General features: G+C 39.2%; 1 protein-coding gene across 6 annotated transcripts in view; it reads left to right on the top strand.

The window, feature by feature from the left end:
- PARD3B (par-3 family cell polarity regulator beta) overlaps positions 1–22,396 on the top strand; it is a 978,033-nt gene that overhangs the window by 781,009 nt on the left and 174,628 nt on the right. For all 6 annotated transcript variants that reach the window (XM_040641719.1, XM_008687551.2, XM_040641729.1 and 3 more), the window contains one exon: positions 2,792–2,902. In XM_040641719.1, the coding sequence (XP_040497653.1) occupies positions 2,792–2,902 (111 nt within the window). The remainder of the gene's footprint in view (positions 1–2,791; positions 2,903–22,396) is intronic.

The following is a 22,396-nucleotide window of genomic DNA, read 5'->3' as shown; positions in this document are numbered from 1 at the left end:
AATAAGAAACAAAGGATAAATGGGGTTTCCATAGTTAACAAGAATCTTTAACTTAACTGAAGAATATGCATAATTGACTTTTTCCTGGTTATTAGCAGAGCATCAAGTTACTTCCCTTTTTCATGGGTGTTGATACCACGACCATAGGGGATTGCTTCTGAAGAAAATATCTGTTGTAGAAAATGCCTGTTATTTAAGAATGTGTCCTAGTAATAACCACAGCTTTATTATTATTATTATTATTATTATTATTATTTCAAATATGCAGTTTTATTTTCCTAACAGTGCTAAGGAACATGGTGCTCTTTTAAAGTATCATAATTACAGGGAACCCTAGTACATTGTTGATCCAAATGCAAACTGGCTCAACCAATATGGAAAACAGCATGGAGGCATCTCAAAAAATTAAAAACGGAGCTACATTCAGATGGCCAACAGACACATAAAAAAGATGCTCAACATCACCGATCATCAGGGAAATACAAGTCAAAACCACAATGAGATATCACCTCATACCCGCTGACCAGCTAAAATCAACAATACAAGAAACAACAGGTGTTGGCAAGGATGTGGAGAGAAAGGAACTGTGTGCACTGTGGAGAACACAAGCTGGTGCAGCCACCGTGGAAAGCAGTATGGAGGTTCCTCAAAAAGTTAAAAAATAGAAATACCCTAGGATCCAGCAATTGCGCTACTGGGTATTTACCCAAAAGAGTACAAAAATACTAATTCAAAGGGATATGTGCACCCTGAGGTTTATAACAGCATTATCTACAATAGCCAAATTATGGAAACAGCCCAAGTGTCTATCAACTGATGAATGGATAAAGATGTGACAGATACAGACATAAATATATAGATATACACACAATGGAATATTCCTCAGCCATAAAAAAAGAATGAAATCTTGCCATTTGCAATGACATGGATGGAGCTAGAGAGAATAATGCTGAGCAAAATAAGTCAGTCAGAGAAAGACAAATACCATGTGATTTCACTCCTATGTGGAATTTAAGAAACAAAGCAAACAAAGAGAAAAGAAAAAGAGGAAGGCAAACAAAGAAACAGACTCTTAATTATAGAGAACAAACTGATGGTTACCAGGGGGGAGGTGGGTGGGCAGGATGGATGAAAGAGGTGATGGGGATTAAGGAGCGCACTTGTGATGAGCACCAGGGGATGTACAGAAGTGCTGAATCGCTACACTGTACACCTGAAACCAATGTTACACTGTATGTTAACTAATGGCAATTTAAATAGAAATTGGAGCTACCCTATGATCCGGCAATTCTACTTCTGGGTATACATCCAAAGGAATTGGATCCCACAGGATCCCACAGAGATATCTCTGCTCCCATGTTCATTGCAGCATTACTTATAATAGCCAAGATGTGGAAACACACTAACTGTCCGTCAATAGATGAATGGATTAAGAAGATGCAGTGTGTGTGTGTGTGTGTGTGTGTGTGTGTGTGTGTACACATATACATGTATATATGCATATACATATACACATATATATGCATACACACTGTGAAATCTGAAAAAGACAAACTCAGAGAAACAGTAGAATGGTGGTTACCAGGGGTTAGGGAGAGGGGAAATTGAGGAAATTTTGGTCAACGGGTAAATACTTCCAGTTACAAGATTAACAAGTTTGGGATCTAATGTACGGCATGGTGATTATAGCTAATAAAAATGTATCCTATATTTGAATGTTACTGAGAGTAGATCTTATATGCTTTCTCCACAAAAAAGAAATAGTGACTACGTGACGTGACGTGACAGGATGTGACATGACATGACATGACATGACGGAAGTGGTAGCTAATACTATGGTGGGAATAATTTTGCAACTTAGAAATGTATCAAATCAACAGTTATACACATTACATTTACACAAGGCTACGTGTCCATCATATCTCAATAAAGCTGAGGAAAAAAATAATGTATCATAATTGCCACTGTGCCCAATTAGCTAGAGATATGCCAGGCACCGAGGAGTGCATAGAGCACATGAACCCGAGGCTGACTTAGGAGGATGGGGCTACCTGCAGGAGTGCATGTGGTGTGAAAGAGAGAGGGCACTAGAGGAGACAATCCAAGTTCTAATCCCAGCCCTTCCCTGAACTTGTTGGGTGATCAAGGCCCAAAGTCTCATGGGTAAACTGAGAATAGTAAGCTAGGTGTTTGGTAAGGTCCCTTGAAGCATCATCGATATCGAGTCCCCTGAGTTTAACTTCAAATGTCAATGCCCCTTGAGGCTCTGGAGGCCTGTTTAGGAGTTTGGTCAGTTTTTGTTTTGGTTTTTTTAGTAATATTTTTTTTATTATATTATGTTAGACACCATACAGTACATCCCTAGTTTTTGATGTAAAGTTCCATGATTCATTACTTGCGTATAACACTCAGTGCACCATGCAATACGTGCCTTCAGTCAGTTTTTAGTTACATAATAATGATAACCTTTCAGTTCTTTCATTTCTAGTGAACTCACATTTTGAGATTTTTACTCTTTAACCACATGACTTTGTGCACGCTGCTCCAGTGATATCTCAGTGGAAAGGTGGAAGGAAAGAAGGAAGAGAGGAAAAGGAGGGGAGTTTAGTGACTATTTTTTGTTTTTGCCCTTTCAGTCTCTTATTTTACTCCCATTCTCTGCAAAATGATCTTGTACTACTGTAGAATAAAGACTTATCGTTTGATGAGTTCAGCTCATAAATATTTTAAATTTACCCCCAAAAGAACATGGTTATTGTTAACAGCAATCTCCTCCTTCGTGTTTTTCTAGATTTGGAAAGAAGAAGGATGACAGGGGTGGCAAGGCTGAGCAGAAGGGCGCTCTGAAGCATGGCGGCCTGCGGGAAGAAGAGCTGGAAAAAATGAAAGAAGAACGTGAAAGGTGAGCAGAAATGCTGAGCTCCTTATTTTGTTCGGGTCCATGGCCTGTGTTTCATTGGGTTGTTGCATCCATCAACTGGAGAAATTTTATTTTAAGAAGCATAGAGTTTGATACAGAAGGAAAGGTACCTGATATAAAAAGGAATCTGCCTTCCTGGGGAATTTTTATTCTATTTGGAGAAGAAATTAACTTTATGTTTTTATTATATCAGTACTCATAATTCCAAAATATGCTATCCCAGTTTTGACTATCAGTGTATATTTTCCCTATGGTTTAAACAATGAGGTTTTCTTTTTTTTTAATAAAAAGGTCATTTTGATGTTGATGTTTAGAACTATCAGATTTCCCTAGTCTGTTCCTAATTTCTGTCAAGCTGTTGTATGCCTTCTTAATTTTATTCTGCTAAATCCATTTGGGGGGTGTAATTTGAGAAGCGCATGTCCTTCATTTTTAAAAAGCCAGTGTCTTTTATTAGGCTATCAGCAAGTCGCGAAGTATGTCGCCCATCTGTTAAAGGGCCGGTTTCGTTTACTGAAATAATGACAGTTTGCAAGGGCTGAATTCTCCTGTTTGAGGCGCTTCCTGTTCCATTTGGACAAGAGGCCCTTCACTTATCTTTGAGGTTAACTCTGGCACTTACCCCAAGTTGATGTGTAAATGTCTGATTTTGAAACATGTAATTGAATATTCATATTTCTCCTGAAAGTTCTTCACCTTCACAACTAAATGGAGCTTGGAGAAAGACTGGGATTGTGATAAAACCAGCATATAATTTTAAGTACTTGATTCTGACTTCATTGTGCATGAAGTCACATTTGTCCAACTTGTCACTTGCTTATTAGTAACAATAGTCCTTGTGGTTTTTCGAGTCCATTCTTGTACGTATCTTAATACTCTAGTAATGTGTACTAAGAAGATCACACTCATTCATCCCGTTTTCTAGCACAGAGCAGGCTGAATATCTACCGTTAACCTTTGACTCCTGTCTTGCCTATTCCCATTGAGAAGGCTGACTTTATCAATAGCGAGGAAAGAAATCCTATTTAATCCTTTCTGATTTTATTTTTTTTTTAAGATTTTATTTATTTGAAAGAGAGCAAGTGAGTGGGAGAGAGAACATGAGGAGGGAGACAGGGAGAAGCAGACTCCCCTGCTGAACAGGGAGCCCAGCGCAGGGCTCGATCCCAGGACCCTGGGATCGCGACCTGAGCCGTAGGCAGCCCCTTAACCAACTGAACCATCCAGGCGCGCCGAGTCCTTTCTCATTTTAAAGAGGTTGATAAGCTCTTGGTTCCAGGGTCACTGGAACAGTTAAAAGGAAATCAAGTGCTTAATATTGTTGTTGACTATTCACCTGACACAGCTGCCCCCAAAATAAGGAAGATAATTCTCCACCATAGCCCAAGATTCAGTAATCCTGTAATGGAAAATATAATTCGGGCGAAGATTTTAATGCATATATTGGCAAAGACATCTGTGTGGTGAGTCCACATCACAGATCTTTGCTGCTCCCCTGATTTCACTTACTGAGGCACCACATCCCTGCCTCGTCCTCAGGAAACTGAGCTGTTTGCTAGAATGCAGACTTCACCTTTTTTGTAGCTCAATACTTGCTTGGGGTTGGGAGGCTTGACTCTTAGTAGCTAGGGAACTCTGTTCCAGTTAGAAAATTGATAACCCATAAAATAAGGTGGGTTGTCTTTAAGCAAGAGTTCGTTTCCTTTCTGGTGTTGCCTTAAGGAAGCAGGTGCCTGAGGGAGTTTTGTTCTTAAAAGCAGGGCTGTAAATTCACCTCAGCTGGCTGTAGAGGCTTCAGGTCCAATTTTCTTAAAATATGTCTGGTCAAAATATTTAAAGAACTGTACCATTAGCCTCCACTTAGGCCACTTCCCACACGTGAACACGTAAAACACATCTGATACAGGTTTCTTAGAGACAACGTCGTCTCAGTCAGGGGAGAGGGGAAGAAGCTGCAGGTGTTGACTTTATGGTGGGGCGCTACAGAATCTATGACCAAGAACATTTCAGCAGCTCGGGAGCAGAGGGCCGCAGAGGGTGGAGGTGGAGGCTCAACATCTGGCCTTCCTCCCAACCCTAGCGTCCCAATTCTTGGCTCTCCATCATCCCTAGGAAACTAGCTCACAACCCTTAAAGAACTCAGTGAGTGTATCACTCTGGGACATGGCCATGGGAGAAAAATAGAATAAAATAAGAAACAGTGTATAAAAGTTCACAAAGTTGTCTTTTTTCCTAATGCCTTTAAATTTGTTACCTTGAGATGATTCAAGCTGTCCTCTTGCTTATTTGCCTCATCCTAGCTGTCACAGGTATAATAGTGTTTCATTCATGTCGCCCTTCTTCAAAGGATTTAAAGTACTTAAATAAGATATATATTGTACAGAGCCAGCTCCTGTCAGCCTATGAGAAGAGTTTTGGGAGCTGGTTGTTAAACCACTGGTAGCTTGGCATCGGTCACAGTGGGAGTATTTACACCACAGAAATTGGCAAATGCGATAAGTTGGGTTTGTTTTCTCAAAAAGCCAGTTGATCAACATACCACTGAGGGTTTATACCAACTCTGTTTAGTGTATAAACAGGAAGAAATTATCCAAAATTTTAAGACTAAATAAAAAAGATTCATCCAAATCAAGCCACATGACTTCTTCTGTCTGTGTTTCTCACAGTGGAGTCCGTAGGCTGCCTGCATGCAAATGAGTCCCACGGAAAGCTTGTTAAAAATAAAGACTCTTGCGTCCCACACCAGACTTGCAGAATCAGAATCTTGGGATTTGGAGCCCAGGAATCTGTATGTAATGGGCAAGCCCAACATAATTCTTCAGTATTCTAAAGTCTGAGAACTTTTGACCAGAAGGGCCAGGATTTGGTTGGAACATTAAACTATCCTTATCCTATGAAAAATGACACACAGATTTTTTTCCCAAGAGGACTGGAATAAGCCAGTCTACAAATATTGTCCTCCTTCTCATGTGCCGTCTCCGAAGCATCCGACCTTATTGGCATATTTTTTGTGCCAACAAGAGAGAAACCCTTGGCAGTGCTCACTCACCTACGAGAGTTTGGATTGCTTACCCACCCGTGCACACAAAACTTACAAACACAGTAAGTTCATTAAGAAAAGTTTGGAGACATAAAAAAGCATAAAGAAGACTAGCATGATCATGCTTAATTCCATAACAATTATTAATATTGTTATGATCTTTTTACTATGTATATATTTTCTTTGAAACTTGATATCTATGCTGTGTATATACTGTCTCACTTTTTCCATAGCATTATATTGTGAGCATTTCCCCATATCATTAATGTTTTGAAAATATGCCATTTTGATGACTGTCTACTATTTGTGAGATCAGTATACCATAACTTATTTATCTTCTATTGTCAAACATTTAGTCTGTGTTTCCATATTTCACTCTTTCAAATAATATTTTGATGAGCATCCAGATATGAGTCCTTATAGATGGCCTCTTAAATCATATGGTTCCTGCTGGAAAGTTCAATTTCCTTGTAACCGTTTTACCCAGGAATTAATTTAACCTCAACTCTAAATTTCAGGATTATATTATCCCTCTTCGTTCCTCCCATTATTTTTCTTATGATTTCCATATCTCATTTTAATGTATCTACATATTTAATTCCTGATAAGGAATTGTTTTGGTGTCATATATGAATAACATGTTCATAGCTATAGCTATGAAAAAGTCAAAAAAAAAAAAAGCCATAAGAGGTGGACTGAATTATAAGATTAAATTGATGGGTAGTAAGAAGGGCACGTATCGCATGGTGCACTGGGTGTTATACGCAACTAATGAATCATCGAACTTAACATCAGAAACCAGGGATGTACTGTATGGTGACTAACATAATATAATAAAAAAAACATTAAAATAAAAAAAATGCTTTAACTGAAAAAAAAAAAGATTTAATTGGAAGAATATGGAGTCTAGAAGAGTGGTTCTCAGGGAGGGACAATTTTGCTCCCAAAGAAACATTTGGCTGTATCTGGAGACACTTTTGATTGTCACAACTTCAAAGAAGGAATGGGCATAGGAAGGGAATTGCCAGGTGCTAGGCAGAGGCCAGGAATGCAGCCAGACCATCCACAATGCATAAGACAGTCCTGTCCCCTAACAATGAGTCATCTCATTCAAACCTCCAGTAGTGTGTAGGCTGAAAATCCCTGTTCTAACCTCTAGACTTCACAAGTAAGGGTACTCTCCTGGACATTAGAAGCTCCTTGTTTCATGGTATCCTATGGATAACACAGAAAAATGTACACCAGATAACATAACCCTAGAAGGATTATTAGCTATTCAAGAAACTGTACCCAAAACTTGCTAACGAATAGTCCATCAATATAAACTTGCAAGAAAAAAGTTTTTCTTCAAAATTTATTTTTAACTCTGGCCTGCTGAGCGTTGGCATCAGTGCTGTTGATCAGACTGTGAATGCCAAAAAGCTGCAGGGGTTGATAATGTGTTGATGACAGAATCATCTGGAACAATGGACTGAATCAAACATAAAGAAACCTAATAGGAATAAATGTAAAGTCTTGATTTTAGGTCCAAAACCAAACTGTACAAACACAGGATGTGGAAGGTTTGACTCAATACCAAATATATGAAAAAGTACCTGATGTTTTTAGTTGAGGGTAAGTTTAGCATGAGTCAACGTGAGGATGTGCCTGCCAAAAACTTAATCCAGTCCTAGGCTACATTACTGGAAGTTCATGTGCAAAATGAAGGAAGAAACAATAATTCCTGCTTTACACTCCTCAGATCACACTTGGAATATCCCATTGCCTCTCTCACACACACAGAGTAGCAGCAACTCAATCAGGTCTTTTGAAAAATGTTGAAGGACGTGGGGATACTTAGCCTGCAGAGGTAAGGCTTAGTTGATTTCACATGATCAAGAACTTTCACATAAAAGAGGAATTAAATGCATTTTATAGCATGTATTCTCTCTCCCTCTGCGTATTCATCCGTTCATTTATTTTCTTGAAGATACTAATGGGGAGTCATTTTAAGAGAGGTAGTCTTCAGCTTAATAGAAGGGAAAACATCCTAACAATCAGAGTGTCACATGAGAGTGAGTTTGTTGACACTGAAAACTGTCTAGTAAGAAGCTGATGATTACAATGAGAAAGGATTAGTGCATCAGGAAAGTATTAGACTAGATCAGAGTTTCATCAACTTCATTCATCGATACATTACCTTCATTGTCTTATTTATATCTATATATTCAAATAAGTAAAATATTGTATACATGCAAAACCACATAAGTTAATGTAATTATCTACATTCAGCCACATACCACCTAAAATCATGTTGTGTATCAGTAATGCTGCATTTGTCCTTAGGTGACCTCCACGGTTTTTCCCAGATCCCAGGGTCTAAGAAATAAATATGTTCAAGTATAGAAGAATCTACTCTGAGTTGCCTAGAGCAGACTTTCTTGAACTTGCCATAGCATTGGTTCCTGGCAGCGTATGCACTCTTCTTATCTGAGTGGAGAAGCCCAAGTTTCTTGCTCAAAGTTGCATGCAAGGCTTTTCTTAGTCTCATATTTGATTTCCTGAGCTAAGCACGTGTCCTCTCCTGACACAAGTCAAACAGCCCATTGCAGCAAAGCCCTGTTTTAAATAAACTCATCATTTTGTTCATGCTTCAGTGAGATTGGCCATAATAAAACATTAGTTCCAAATGCCTATCTCCATTGCTAGAAGGATGAATCCAATATTATATTCAAAGATTATTTCCCCTAGAATTTTTTAATCAAGCTAAATTAAATTAACATTTTCCAAACATTCTGATTATATAAATTAGAATGGTGAGCTGAAAGCAAGAGATTGTCTTAACAAATCAGTATTTTTGTTGTTTAATTCTAAGACTCTAACTCACGTGAGTAACTGGCTCCAAAGTGTGAAATTAACCAGATTCTTGTACCTACAAAGAACCTAACTGTATGCACGTTGTGCTTGTATTGTTAATACCTTCTCAGAAGTCGGGTGGAGATTGGTTAAAGAAAAATAAGTGTCCCCCTCATTTATTTAGGAGTACTGTACTGGGGGAAATGTCTCCATTGACACCAAAAGCCTGTCTCCCATTAAAATCCCATATTACCCTGAAATGAAATTTCGCTAAATGAAACTTCTTCCTAAAGTGGGGGAGGGCGGGTATAGTTCAATAACATACGAGTCTGTGCTCTAAGATCTTGTATTACTCTTATACCATGTCAGAGTTTATTTTGCAAGGGAGCTCATTTGCTCTGTGAATGAAACGTTGTTTTTGTAGATCTTATTAGAATCTTAGCAGGATAAATGAGGAGATGAGGGGCAAAGAGGCAGCTTCTCCAGCTTCAGGATTGAGAAGCATGAAAACATATGGCTCTTGTTTTCAACAACGGGCCTACATGGAATGCCTAAGTGAGAGTGGGGCTAAGATTTAGGCAAGCTGATCGGTTTCAGCGTCTGACTTGAGGGTTCTTAGTTTTCTTTCTTTCAGGAAGCCTTCCAAGAGCTGCAGAGGCTTCTCCCTTGCCTTATCAGCTGAGCTGCTTGTGGCCTGTTCCCTTAGTTTAAATCAATACATGTGTTTTTGATATTTGGCAAACCAAGATTTAATTATGCAGCTGCAAGTTCCCCACATAAACGAAATTCATCTTAGAGAAATAAAAACATTCAGAAACCATTTATAGTTTCGGAATACAAGTGGGTGAAAATCTATTCCCAACCTCTCAGCATTTTATTTAATTATGGGAGATTTTTATGTTACTGGAAATTGAAATGAAAACCAGAATAAGGCTAGAGTTTGTCCAGCATGTGTTCATCCTGAGAAATGAAGATGCTTATTGTATTACAAGAAGGGAAAGGAAAGTAGGTTCTGAATTAATATTTTAGCTGTACCCTACATAAATATGGCTCTCCTAGATACACAGAGCGACAAATGAATTGATAGGATTGTCATTATCGTATCCTAAAAAGAATGCATATTTTATTAAAGAACCAGAAGGTGGTTTTCTTTAATTTGCCAAGAGACTCTCTATAATTAATTATTTACTGAACTTAAACTTTGGCACTATTTAAACTGTTGAAAACACCCATGTTTTGGCATGATTACATACAAATGATTAATTCAGCATGATTTTACTCCTCACTGAATATCCCTGTCTTTTGCAGGAGAATTTGCTAGGTCCTGTGGTGTGGGCAAAATAAAATGTTGGAATGGCTCCCGGTCTTAATAGTCCCAATTTATTATTACTACTGAACCCTCGTCAGATCAGGGACTGGATTAGATCCCAGTTTTTCAAAATGCCCCAATTTATGGCTCCCTCAGAATCCTGATAAAAATGTGTATTTGAATAAGGCTTTGGTTGGCTAAAAGAGATCCAGTTAATTACTTTTAGATTCTTATTAGTTCATCACGGCATGGAAGTTATGAAAAATATTACTAGATGGTTGTTTCCCAGGACAAGGTCATGTTCTCATTTTAGGCTGACAGAAAGAAGCTGTCAGATTTTTGTTTTTCATAGTACTAATCATCTCAGTGAATGAAAAGAGATTTGCCGTATCCCAGTAATTACTGTTGATGCTTGTGCTGGGGTGAGGATCACCTCTTTTCCTAGAATAAGAATTAAAAACAGAGGTGGGGGGAGGCACACCTACCACCCCTCATTCAGGGTCCATCTTTCCACGTTTGCCTTTTATTTAGAGGGATAAGGGAGTGAGACCCAGGGGAGATGCAGGTGGCTTTAATATCCATACATTTATTTGATCTTTGTAACACTCATCTTCTCAGAATGCTGTGGTCACCGGCAAAATTTGGCACATTACTGTATTCCGATAGACAAGAGATAGGAACACCTACATCCTGATGCCATGCCAGCATTTTTTATGAGCCAAAATCCTTTTATGGAATTTGAATCAATGTTAGAAGTGCTGTATTAGCAACTACTTGTCAGCCGAGCCGGATTAATACGTAAAATGAATCACTTGACTGGCATGCTTTCCAAGAGTCGTTTAGACAAACTTCTAAGATTAAAGTACACCAGCTCTTTAAAAAGGTGTTTTAAAAGGATACTCTTACATTCAAACACCCTGGAGTGACATATTATATTATTGCGTTCAATTGCAGTGCTGTTGAAATACATTCAGACAAGGAATTATACTAACCTCCCCATAGTGATCCCATAGAAATGTTTAGAATGCCTTCTCTGATAAACACTTGGAGAGAAGCTCTAAATTCTGTTGATCTGGATGTTTGGCTTTAATATACACATAAAAATATATTCAACATAATAATTAAAAAAGAAACCTCTGGTAATTCACTAGATATATGCCGATCAGAGATATAGATATATTTGGTTCAATGGAGCTTACACGCCGTGGAAGCAGAACTTGAGGAGAGCATTTTCTAGGAAAGGTTTGGTGACTGTAACTAGGTGAAAGGCCATTCAGTGGCTAGAACTTAGGAATGAGGGTCCCATTTCCATTCTATCGGTTGTTTTCACGGAGGTGTTGCGTAACTCACTTTGAGGATAGATTCTTAAAGTCCCTCTTTTTATCACCATGAAAGGAAATGGTAATAATGATACTCCAAGGCCTCCTTGTTATGCATTTTGTTTGGATGGAATTCTTTTGAATTGCTCAGTTTTCTCAAAGGAAAACAATTGAATAAATAAAAGTTAAGTGAATCCAGAATATTTGCTGTGGACCAGTTTGGGGCCGGACAGTGTACAAGTAAAGTTAATTCTCTAAAAGTGCTATGAAAAATGTGGACAAATTAAACTCATAAATCAAATAGCATTTTCCAGAATGTCTAAAGTATCTCATCTTTATTTCGTATTTTGACATACGCTATGTTGTATCCTGCTTGGAAAACCCATGACAACACATCCACTCTGGAGCCCAACATGAGTTACACATAGGTTGGCCAACTGTGCAAGTAGAAAAGATAGTCAGCCTATTATCTGCTAGAATCTGCTTTTTCCCCCTCACATTTTTTATGTAGAATTCCTAACCTAGGCCTGTGATTTACAAACACCAAACTGAATATGCTTTTTCCAAATTTCCTGGGAAGTTTGGTTTATTTGTTTGTTTTGGGGTTTGTTGTTGTTGTTGTTGTTTTAGTAACGGAGGGTTTCAACTGGGATTGATTCCCCCCCAGGGGCAGTTGACGGCATTTTTAGTTGTTACGCTAGCAGGGACGTGCTACTGGAATCTTGTGGGTAGACAACAAGGATGTTTCTTACCATCCTACAATGCACGGGACAGCTCCGACAATAAAGAATTATTCAGCCCAAAATGTCAGTTGTGCCCAAGTTGAGAAACCCTGTTTTAAATAAACAAATAATTAGATAACACAGTTGTATAGATACAGATAGAAATATGATATGGTTACTCAGTATATCTGTGGTTGGGCTTGAGGATGCGTACTTTAAAACCATTTCTCAAGTGATTGTTGTTTATAGCTATACTGGGGACCGACTGGCCTAGGTGGTGGCCCAAGGGAGGTGTGTGGCCAAGTGGAAGGATTATAAGACCCAGGAGTGGGTCTTTAACTGGGTTAAAGGCCTGACTGAATGAGCACACTGTCAAGCCACTTAACTACTTTAAGCCTCTGTGTTCTCATCTGTTAAATGAGAAGTCTGTCTCTCAGACTTTTGTGAAAAGCAGTATTTATGAAGCAAGCACCTGGTTGACTCTAGGGGCTCAGTGTTATTTTCTGACCAGCTCTGGGGGATTCAAGACCCCAGATAATCCATTCAGTAACCTTTGGGGGCCCAGAGCAGTCTAAGGCATACCATCTGTGAAAGTTGCTGAATTGGATACCGTCATGATGCAGAAGGCCAACTCGAATTCAGACTTTGCCCAGCTGGGACTCACGCCAAATACTTCCATTCAAGAAGCTTCTCCTCATTTCTTATTGATCACCAGTTGGAAGTCGGTCCTCAAGCCTAGTGAACTTGGCAGGAGATGGCAGCGCAGTAGCGAGAGAGTGCTGGCTGCAGCCAGGCCTTGGCAGCCATGGAAACAAATTCGGGGCGGAGGGACATAAATGGCCCGGGGAACTGCCAGCCTCTCCAAGTCCACAGGGCATGTGACTGCAGAAGACACTTGTAACCACAGTCATTATATTCGCAAAATCCTCACATTTGCATTTCTGTTATATGTATTACATTGAGGGGTGGGGCGTCACTCTGGTCTGCTAGTATTTAGAATCCAGTCTGCAGTAGAAACAGGACAACTGTGTCTCTTTCTTCCCCATCCACTCTCTCCCACCTGCCTGTCCTTGCTCTGTAATTTAATTACTTAATGACTTCACAGTGCATCTGAGTTGACTTCAGATTGATGTCCAAAGGAATCTGACCCCTTTCCCAGGCTCAGACTCCTGCCTCATTGTGCTTTGTGCCCTTTGTTTGATTTTAGTATTGAGAGTTAAAGCGGTTGAAGTGGTTTGGGCTATGGCACAAACGTTTGCTTTTCCAAGAGGTCACTTTAAAAGAACCTTAAAAAAAAATAACACAGTAATAACAATTGGTTGTTTAGAACAGAAATGTAAGCATTCATGTTCTTGGAGGAACTTAACAAATAATCATTTGTGAAATCATGATTTCTTGAAGCAGAGATCATTAAATGTGACAGGTTGGAGAAAGTGGATTAATACTAGTACCTTTGATCATTCTTCTCTCCAAAACTTTCAATGGCTCTCTATTGCCTACTGCATACAGTCCAAACTCCTTGGCTGATATCTGAGTAGAGCCTCATTTTCCTATCATAATTTCTACTCCTGGTCCAGACGACCCGTATACTCAGCCACCCTGGAATGTTCACTCTTTTTGAGATGACTGGAGCACTTTCCCATCTCTGTGTCATTCCTGGTATGGTTTCCCTTGTCCTTGTCTACCCTCCACCTGCCTCAGTTGGTCCAAATCAATGGGAAGTCGGTAAAAGCTCACTTCTTCCGTTACACCTTCTCAAACTACCTGAGTTGGAAGAAAATTCTTCCACTCAATAACCTGGGTTAAGTTACTTAATTCTGCTAATCTTCAGTTTTATTGACTGCAAAATGGCTATATAACCGTCGTAGCATCATACACTGTTGTGAAGATTCAATGAGACACTGGAGTGAAGTATTCAGAATAGTGCCAGGCATAGAGAAGCTTAATAAATGGTGAACTTACCATTTTTCTTAGAGACCGGAGTTATTTGAAAGAGAATGAGTATTAATATCAAATAGCATTGGATTTAAAGCCTGATTCTTTTCTGTACTAGCAGTGTGACTGTGCATGTTTGCCAAAACCTTCTGAGCCTCAGCTTGCTCATTCGGAAAACTTTTTTAGAAGGGAGAAATAATGTCCAGCTTCAGAGCTCTTGTGAAATTTGCATGTGATGAAATACTTAAAGCATCTAGAGCAGTGCTTGGCAGGTAGTGGATACCCATTGTTGTTATTGTTATTGTTACTCTGCTGCATTGAATTGTAGATGTTCGTGATTACAAACATGCCCTCTCTCCCTTACTAGCTTGTAATTTCCTTGAGTCAGGCACCACATCATAACCGTTGTTCTGTTTCTCTCGGCACCTAATAAATTACGTTTCACAGAGTAGGCATTCAATAAGCAATTGTTGAATAATGGATGAATGAATGAATGTACTGCAGTGATTTTAATTTTATTTTTCAAGTGAATAATTACTGGCATGGAACCAACAGGCAGGATAGGCTAAATCAGTGGTCAACAAAGCCATATAGTTAGAAAAATAAGACTTTCCCCTGAGCTATGAAATGGTGTCAAGAAGCATGAGATCATTTGTAACAGACAGTGGAACAGTAGAAATGGATCATTGAGGCATAGTGGCCAGCCCATCAGAACTATCAGCACCTGTTTTCCCATCACTGAACCGGATCCTGAGAGACAAGTGAGTAAGTGAAAATGAATGCAATTCATCCATTTCACAAACAAATGGAAATGCTACGGACCTAGAGAGTTTGGGATATTTTAATTGGGCTTTTGTCCTCATTCTCTTCCGGTGGCATAAATTTAACCAGTTGAACTTATTTTTTTTTTAAGATTGATTTATTTATTTCAGAGAGAGAGAGCAAGGTGAGAGGCAGAGGGAGAGGGAGAAGATCTCAAGCAGACTCCCCGCTGAGCAAGGAGACCAATGTGGGGCTGCACCTCAGGACCCTGAGAGCACTAACCTAGCTGAAACCAAGAGTAGGACGCTCAACTGACTGACCCACCCAGGCATCCCTGAAATTATTTTTAAGTACCATTCATTTCGACCTTCTAAAATGAAAGATTTGCCTTGATAGGGAATACTGAATTTGTATAGATGAGACACATTGTCCTTGGCTTATCCTCCAGCAAAGGAGCATCTTTTGTGTGCTGCGTGTTGAGCCGATTCAATCAGAATTCACAGTGCAGATTATATTTCAGGGGCAAGCATAAAAAAACTGTAATGGAAATAGAGGTTCATGAAAAATGATAACAGCCATTTGTAATATACCAGATGCCATAGAGCTACTCTCTCAAGGAGGCAGTGTTACTAAAATCCTAGTCCCTAATTAGGAGTCCATATTGGCATTAAATTCGTGTCTTTATCTTATAGGAGAATTCCTTATTATACTCTCCTGCAATTTCACTTTTTTTTTCTTGGCTAGATCCTAACTCTCTTGAGGCACAGATTGTAACTTCTACTTATTTCATTTCCTTACGTCTCAGTAAAAGAGCAGATATTTAGTAAAGTTGTGGGTTGACTTAAACGTATAAAACGATACCAAGTTTAAAATAAGTTACTCATGTAATTTTAAAAATTGATAAACTCCTAGTAATCAGTGAGAAAATAATTAGTAAATATGTATTAAAATATCTTGCCTAAAATTCTTTCCTGTTTTTGGAAGTATCATGCTCTGTTTAAAAATTAGCCTGATCATAATAATAAGCACCAGGTTTAAGAAATAAAGAAGAAATGAGTAGATAAGGAGTTGCTTAGACAAATCATCTTTTAAAATAACAGTGAACTCTATTATTGACAGTATCAACAGCTAATTAAAAATTCTATTAGTGAAGAAGTAAAAGATGGCACATTTCCAATTCAGATAGACACTATGAACACAGACATAATTGATATTTGTTCAATAATCCTAAAATGTTTCACAGTCTCTAATAGAAGCTGTGATGGCCAAAGAAAGTTTCAAGTGCTAAAAAAATATATATTCCAGACACTTAAAAATATTTTCAGATCACATAATGTGTCTCTGCAAAAAAGTATGAAGTTTTAGCTGAATGAGCATCAAAGGATATTCTAGTGAATTGACTTTGTTTAAAAAAAAAAATCACAGAGTCAAGGAAATACATAGTGTGTACTTCATGTGGTTTTAATCTGGTCATGGAGGATGTAATAAGAAAGTCAAAAGAGGATAATTTATTAGTTGGACTTTTAAATTTCAGAGCTCCATTTTGTTAACACTCACATAAGTGAATACATATTTTTAAAAATTCTGCAATAACCATTAAATATTCCAGTTTGAAAAAACAAGATCCCAGCTTTAACCAAATGCTTCAGTTATAGCAGGCTGCTTTTGACATCATTAAACCCAAACTGAATACGTTCCTTCTTTTGCACAGATTAAAAACTAGATGTAATTCTTCTAGTTTTTAACCATCAATTCTTGTCCTAATCCTTGTCGATTTACCTCCCCAAATTCAAAGGCTGGACAAGTAAGGCCTGACAAAGAAAGGTACTAAATGAAACCAGAACATTTTACAAAATGTTAAGAAATGGGCAGTTACGAAGGAAGCATAATTCTTTTCACCAGCAAACAAAAATTCCATGCCAAGAAAACTGACATTATGCTAAAATATTCCCTGCCTCAAATATGTATATGACTTAAGATAAAAACGGATCCCTAATATCAATGACCAGTTTCTATCATCAAATGAAAAATATTCTGAGGAAATAAATACACTCTACTGGAGCTAGTCACGTAACCCTCATTCATCGATCCAAAATAACCTCCTGCCGGTATCAATTACCGTGGTTCACGCTACCTTAGCTCGCGTAGCTTGCCTCGGCCCAAACTCAAAGAAGAAACATCGTGACATAATAAACCAAGGCGGTGTAAGAATCGAGATGGAAATTTAAGTTATCAGAGATATACTTAGAGATTTTGCTTCTTAGTGGGAGAGAACCCATTTTGTTAAAAACGTGCCAATTCAGAAGGGAAAATTGAGGAAGATCTCCAACTATCACAAGGTAAAAGGTGTAGGAGGTTTTTACAGCTTTCTAGAGCATTCAGAAATGTATGAAACCTTACAGACATGTTTATGATCCTATTTATACATTTATTTTTACATTGCCTTATCATCGATGACATAGGAATAAAGACCATTTCAGGCAGGGACTAGCTGAGGAGTGCTTAAGTTTTATTTTGTGACGTGGTGGCATCTCAGGGCATCTTTCTAGTATTAAGGGAACTGAGCTGGCTGAAAGTTTTCCTGTCTGTGGGAATATCTATAGCACTGTGACTCCTACGTGTAACTGTGTGTGTGCGCGTCTTGGCGAGACTGATAGTTCCTTACGCAGGTGTATTTGCATATAGGTTTAATAGTGCCCGGGACTACACTTCTCGGCCCATCTCCAGCATTTACTAACCATTCCTTGATTGATTGGAAAAGCAGCATTTTTCAAACTTAAATGAACTATTGCACAGCATCGGTTTACATACTATATAAAAGGATATTCGTGAAGAGAATTGGGTACTTAGAGGAAGAGGGAGGTGTTGAAAAGAAAAGGAGAAAACTGTCAGGGTGGGGGGTAGCAGGACACCCCGTGGGGAAGACGTCACGCCCTCTCCTGTGCTTGAGCCCTGAAATGCCAGCCGAAGGCCTGGGCCTGCTGGGGAGCAGCACACACGGGAGCAGATTTGTTCATTTCGTTAAGTGAATACAGCTGGTTGGCCTGGTGAAGGCAACACGCTAATAAGGTTAGGATTATATAAACTACCCCCTTTATGGACTATTAATGCATAAAAAAATCAGTTAAGTACCCGCCATGTTCAAGTATTATACTAGAGTCTAAGGACTGAGAGGTGAATTTTTTTTAAAGAGTTGAAGAAGGGATCTTTATCATCAAGCAATTTGCAATTCCTGTAAGAAGCCCAAAACTGTACTTCCAACCCCAGGTGAACATCTGAAAATATATGCTCTTGGACAGAGGCCTGCAAGCTAAGGGAACGAGTGAACTCCTAATTTCAGGGAGAACAGCAAAGAGGGCACCGGAGCGTGTCATCTTTATGCACAAGGTGGCCTGTTCCTTCCCAATGAGAGTTGATGGAGCGCATCTCTTTGTATCCCTTCTTCCTAATCCAGCCTGATGCCCAAGTGCCGGAGACTTCCTTGGATGATCAGTCTGGCCCTCTTTACCTTCCAGTGGACTACAGAACCATTCCAAATGTGGTCTGTGTTTGACAGGCCTAGGTGCCATTCAGACGGGATGTAGGCTGGAGGCTAGACATCCAGAGGGGCCCTCAGCTGAGGCCTTTGTGGAGTTCCAGCCACTTCCCGTGCATTTGAAGATCTGACAAGCAGGTGTCTTTCTAACTGTCAGTACTTGTTTGGATAAACTACTAATCCTTGCCATCTTTTTTTTTTAATTCTTCTTTTTGATTTTTCACATTTCTCATATGAAAGGCCACCTTTAGTGGGTCACTCAGTTGAAAAGCTCCCCATTTCAGTCTTACAAGCATGTAAGAAAGATTTGAGTTTTGATGAATTTTAATATTCTCCATCATCTGGAGGACTAACATAATCTATTTTACCTCCCTGGATCTTTCCTTGAGCTACATCATTATGCCTTTGAACCTGAAGTTCAATTGAAGTTTTATGAAATTTTTCCACTTAGAGGATTTGGGGTAGATACTTTTCTGCTATGATTCACTTTTGACTTTTTAATTATTTTTGGCCTGAACTCTTCAATAATTCAGGAAACATTAATTGAGCAGCTAGGCACTTAGGGGAAATAGCAAGATGAGTAAAACACATTCTAGTCCTTGCCCTCAACAAGTTCATGATTAAGAGAGAGGAGAGAGACCAATACACAACTAATTATAATAAAGTTCAACTGTGATAAATACTGTAATGGGATATAAAAATGCTATATGATCACAGAGAAGACAGCCATGAAAAAATAGTGTTATAGCTGGGACAGTAGAACAGAACTTCTTTATCATCCAATATTCCTAGACACTTGCAATGAAATCATTAAAATCAATTATAAAAGTACATGTTAACTGTGCAGCAAATTGAAGAGACTTTTGAAAATTTAAATTCTTAATCCCATCAATAATATATGATATTTTTGCTGCTAACTAGAGAGGAATTTAAGACTCAGGGAAAAAATTTATTTGAAAGCCAAGGATTTTCCCAGCAATCAGGGTGCTTTCTGTTGCAGTTTCTTTCTCTAAAGCTGACAGAGGAGACAGTTGAAAGTTTAGGGCAAAACTTTCTGGGAAAATAGCAGTTTAGTTAGGGAGATAACTTTGGATCGTAAGTTTATATTACCAAAGGCCTATTCTGCAGAAAACTGAAAAATTTCTTTCAATATTTTGACTATCAACTATAATAATTTTAGTAGTCCGGAAAGTTTTGCCCAAATATTTCTGTTCATAGGTGGGTGACATACTATGTCTATAAGGTCTACTATCTATCTATCTGATAATAGAGCACCATGATCAAAAAAGGTAGAGCAAACTGAACTGCTATGGTTTTGAAAAACTAAAGCAACCAATAAGAGTGAGAAAAAGCCATTTTCCCCCTTTTGTGCCATATATGGGCCAGGTATAATGGACTCAGGCTGCCTGAAAAAGCAAGTTCTATATTCCATACAATTCACTTAACTAACCTTTAAATTTTTTCGGATTAGTAATTATACCAAAACTTCATTAATCGGGACTCAACTAACCAGATTCTTTTACAATTCTTTTGAACATTCTTAAGGAGGGAGGAAAAAAGGGAGAGGAGAATCAGGAGAAAATAAGACGCATTGCCCAGTTCTAGGCACATGGTAGGCACTCAGGAAATGTAGATTGAGTGGATCATGTCAACTAACAGGTAATATTTGGTTCCTTCATCGTGACTCTTCAGTATCTTGAGTATTACAGGGTAAATATTGGCGCTGAGAACGACGGTCTTGAAATGATGCCTGTCCCTCAGGTTTCTAAACAAAATTCTGTTTAGCAAGTTCAGTCAGGGTAAGTGAAAGTGAAGCTTCGCAACCAACAGATTCAAACTAAAAGCATTTACTGCTTTGCTCTCAGTCATGCCGAAAATTCAAGTAACCGCAACGTCCCCCTGTTGCCTGAGCATTCTGGCCAATCCGGGTTATAGAGCATTTGTTCAAAGGATCTACTCTAGGTAGGATTCCAAGTGGATCTGTGAAACAGCCAGCAGAACTGTGTGTGTGCTTTTCAGTGCTGCTAGTTGTGTGTGCGTGGGAAGACCACCGAAGGATCTGGCTCCTCTGTTGCTCCCCCCTGCCTATGTCCGCCAATTGTTACAAGTATTACAGTTAACAATTGTTTTTTATGTGCCAACCACACTCTTCCGATAACTTTAGCTGTATTAAGTCCTTTAGCCTCTCTTAGAGGTGGGTACTATCCTATTGCTCATTTTACAAGTGGCAGAGAGGTTACCTTATTTGCCCGCAGTCACAAAAGTAGAAAGTGGCAGAAGTTGGTTTCAAGCCAGGCTGTCTGGCCCCTCACACCGTCCTACTCCTCTATTTCTGCAACAGCAGAATGTTAGCATCTCCGTCAACAGCTGCTGGTCTGCTCCGAAAAGGGCCTCGCTTCACTGGAACCGTCCGGGCGAGGATGCTGCCTCCCATGAAGATCTTAAGACAGAAATATAAATGTAAATTTCACTCATTAAAGCCATAATTAATTTATTGAAAGTGAACTGTTATTATTTCAGGGACGAATGCATATTGGAATATGCTGATTATTTTAATGAACCACGAGCCTCTTCTGGGATATTTCCACTGTATTATTTGCCAGCAGGTCACTGTAGATTTTCTAAGAAGGGAAATAAAGATTGCTGCTCATTTTCAAGTTTTGCTTTATTAAAAATGCAAAAGAAAATGTGTGCTGTATAATGTCTTTTGGGGAGATGATAAGAAGATATCTTTGTTTAGGAAAGGCCCGACATCATCTATTTGAAATCCATGTTTCTCCTTCTGGGGAGTCATTTCTCCTGTTACAGATATCCACTGCCAGGCCCCATTTGTGCATATTGAACCCGCAGCAGTGTCTCCAGTGTAATTGTCATGTTTGACATTTGGAGCCATTCATTCAGCCCATTGCACAGTTTACATATTCTTAATCTTTTCATGACACACGGTAAAAAGGCCTCCAGAATTTGGCTGGCTTTTTCTTTTTATGCACCACACGCGATGAGGACGGTTTCACTCCTTCGGTCTCTACATTGCGGAGAAGGTGAACATGAACACACCATCCAAGACTGAAAAAAAGTAGGCCATTCTGAAGCACTTTGATTTAGGTCCCATCATCAATTCCATTACTTCATCGCCCTTAGGACTCGCCCATTGCTAACTGTAACAAATTATCACAAACGTAGTGGCCTACAACACGTATTTATTCTCTTACAGTTATGGAGGCCATAGTTCTGAAGTCAGTTTTATTGGGATGAAGTCAAGGTGTAGGCCAGACTGATCCCTTCTGTAGGCTCTGGGGGAGAATCCATTTCCTTGGCCTTTATTAGCTGCCTACAAACCTGGCCGATGGCTCCACCATCTTCAGAGTATGTCTCCCCAACCTCTGTGTGTCCATTGTCACATGGCCTGCTCTCTCAGACCCTGCTTCCCTTGGCTTCCCTCATCACATTTTTGAGTGCCTACCAGGTGCCGAGCACCATGCTGGATAATTCAGTACACAAGGCAAATAAGGTCCCTGCTTCTGTGAAGCTTACAGTGTTGTAAACAGATATAAATGAAAATGGTAAAGTCAAGTAATGAGAAAACTGTGAAGAAAAAAAAGTAGAGCTATAGAGAATTGGCACTGGGAAGGGTGTCTAGGATGCTGAGACTCAGGGCACAGTGATGAGCCAGCCACAGGAACACCTGGGGGCAGAAGGTTTCAGGCTCAAAGAGCGGCAAGTGCTAATCAAGCCTGAGGCAAATGAAGCCACCTGCCTGGAGTTTGAGCACTGAGGCAGAGAATGGCATGACCGAAGTCATGGAGGACGTGTGTCTCATGACATGGCCTCATGGGTCCTAATTAGGAGATTGGATGTTATCTCCGTGTAAAAGGAAGACATGGAAGTGTTTTCAACAGAAAAGAAGTTAAACCTGTATTCTTTAAGAGATGGTCCAGGCTGCTGTTTAAGGGATGGCTTCTCCCAGCAGGGCCGTATCTAGCCACACCCTTCCTCCCTTTTAAATTGTATGCTTCATT

Source organism: Ursus maritimus, unplaced genomic scaffold (genome assembly GCF_017311325.1).
Source record: "Ursus maritimus isolate PB19 unplaced genomic scaffold, ASM1731132v1 scaffold_1, whole genome shotgun sequence".
Taxonomy (NCBI): Eukaryota; Metazoa; Chordata; class Mammalia; order Carnivora; family Ursidae; genus Ursus; species Ursus maritimus.
Note: the sequence above shows the minus strand (reverse complement) of the source record. Positions and strands in the feature narration are given on the sequence as shown.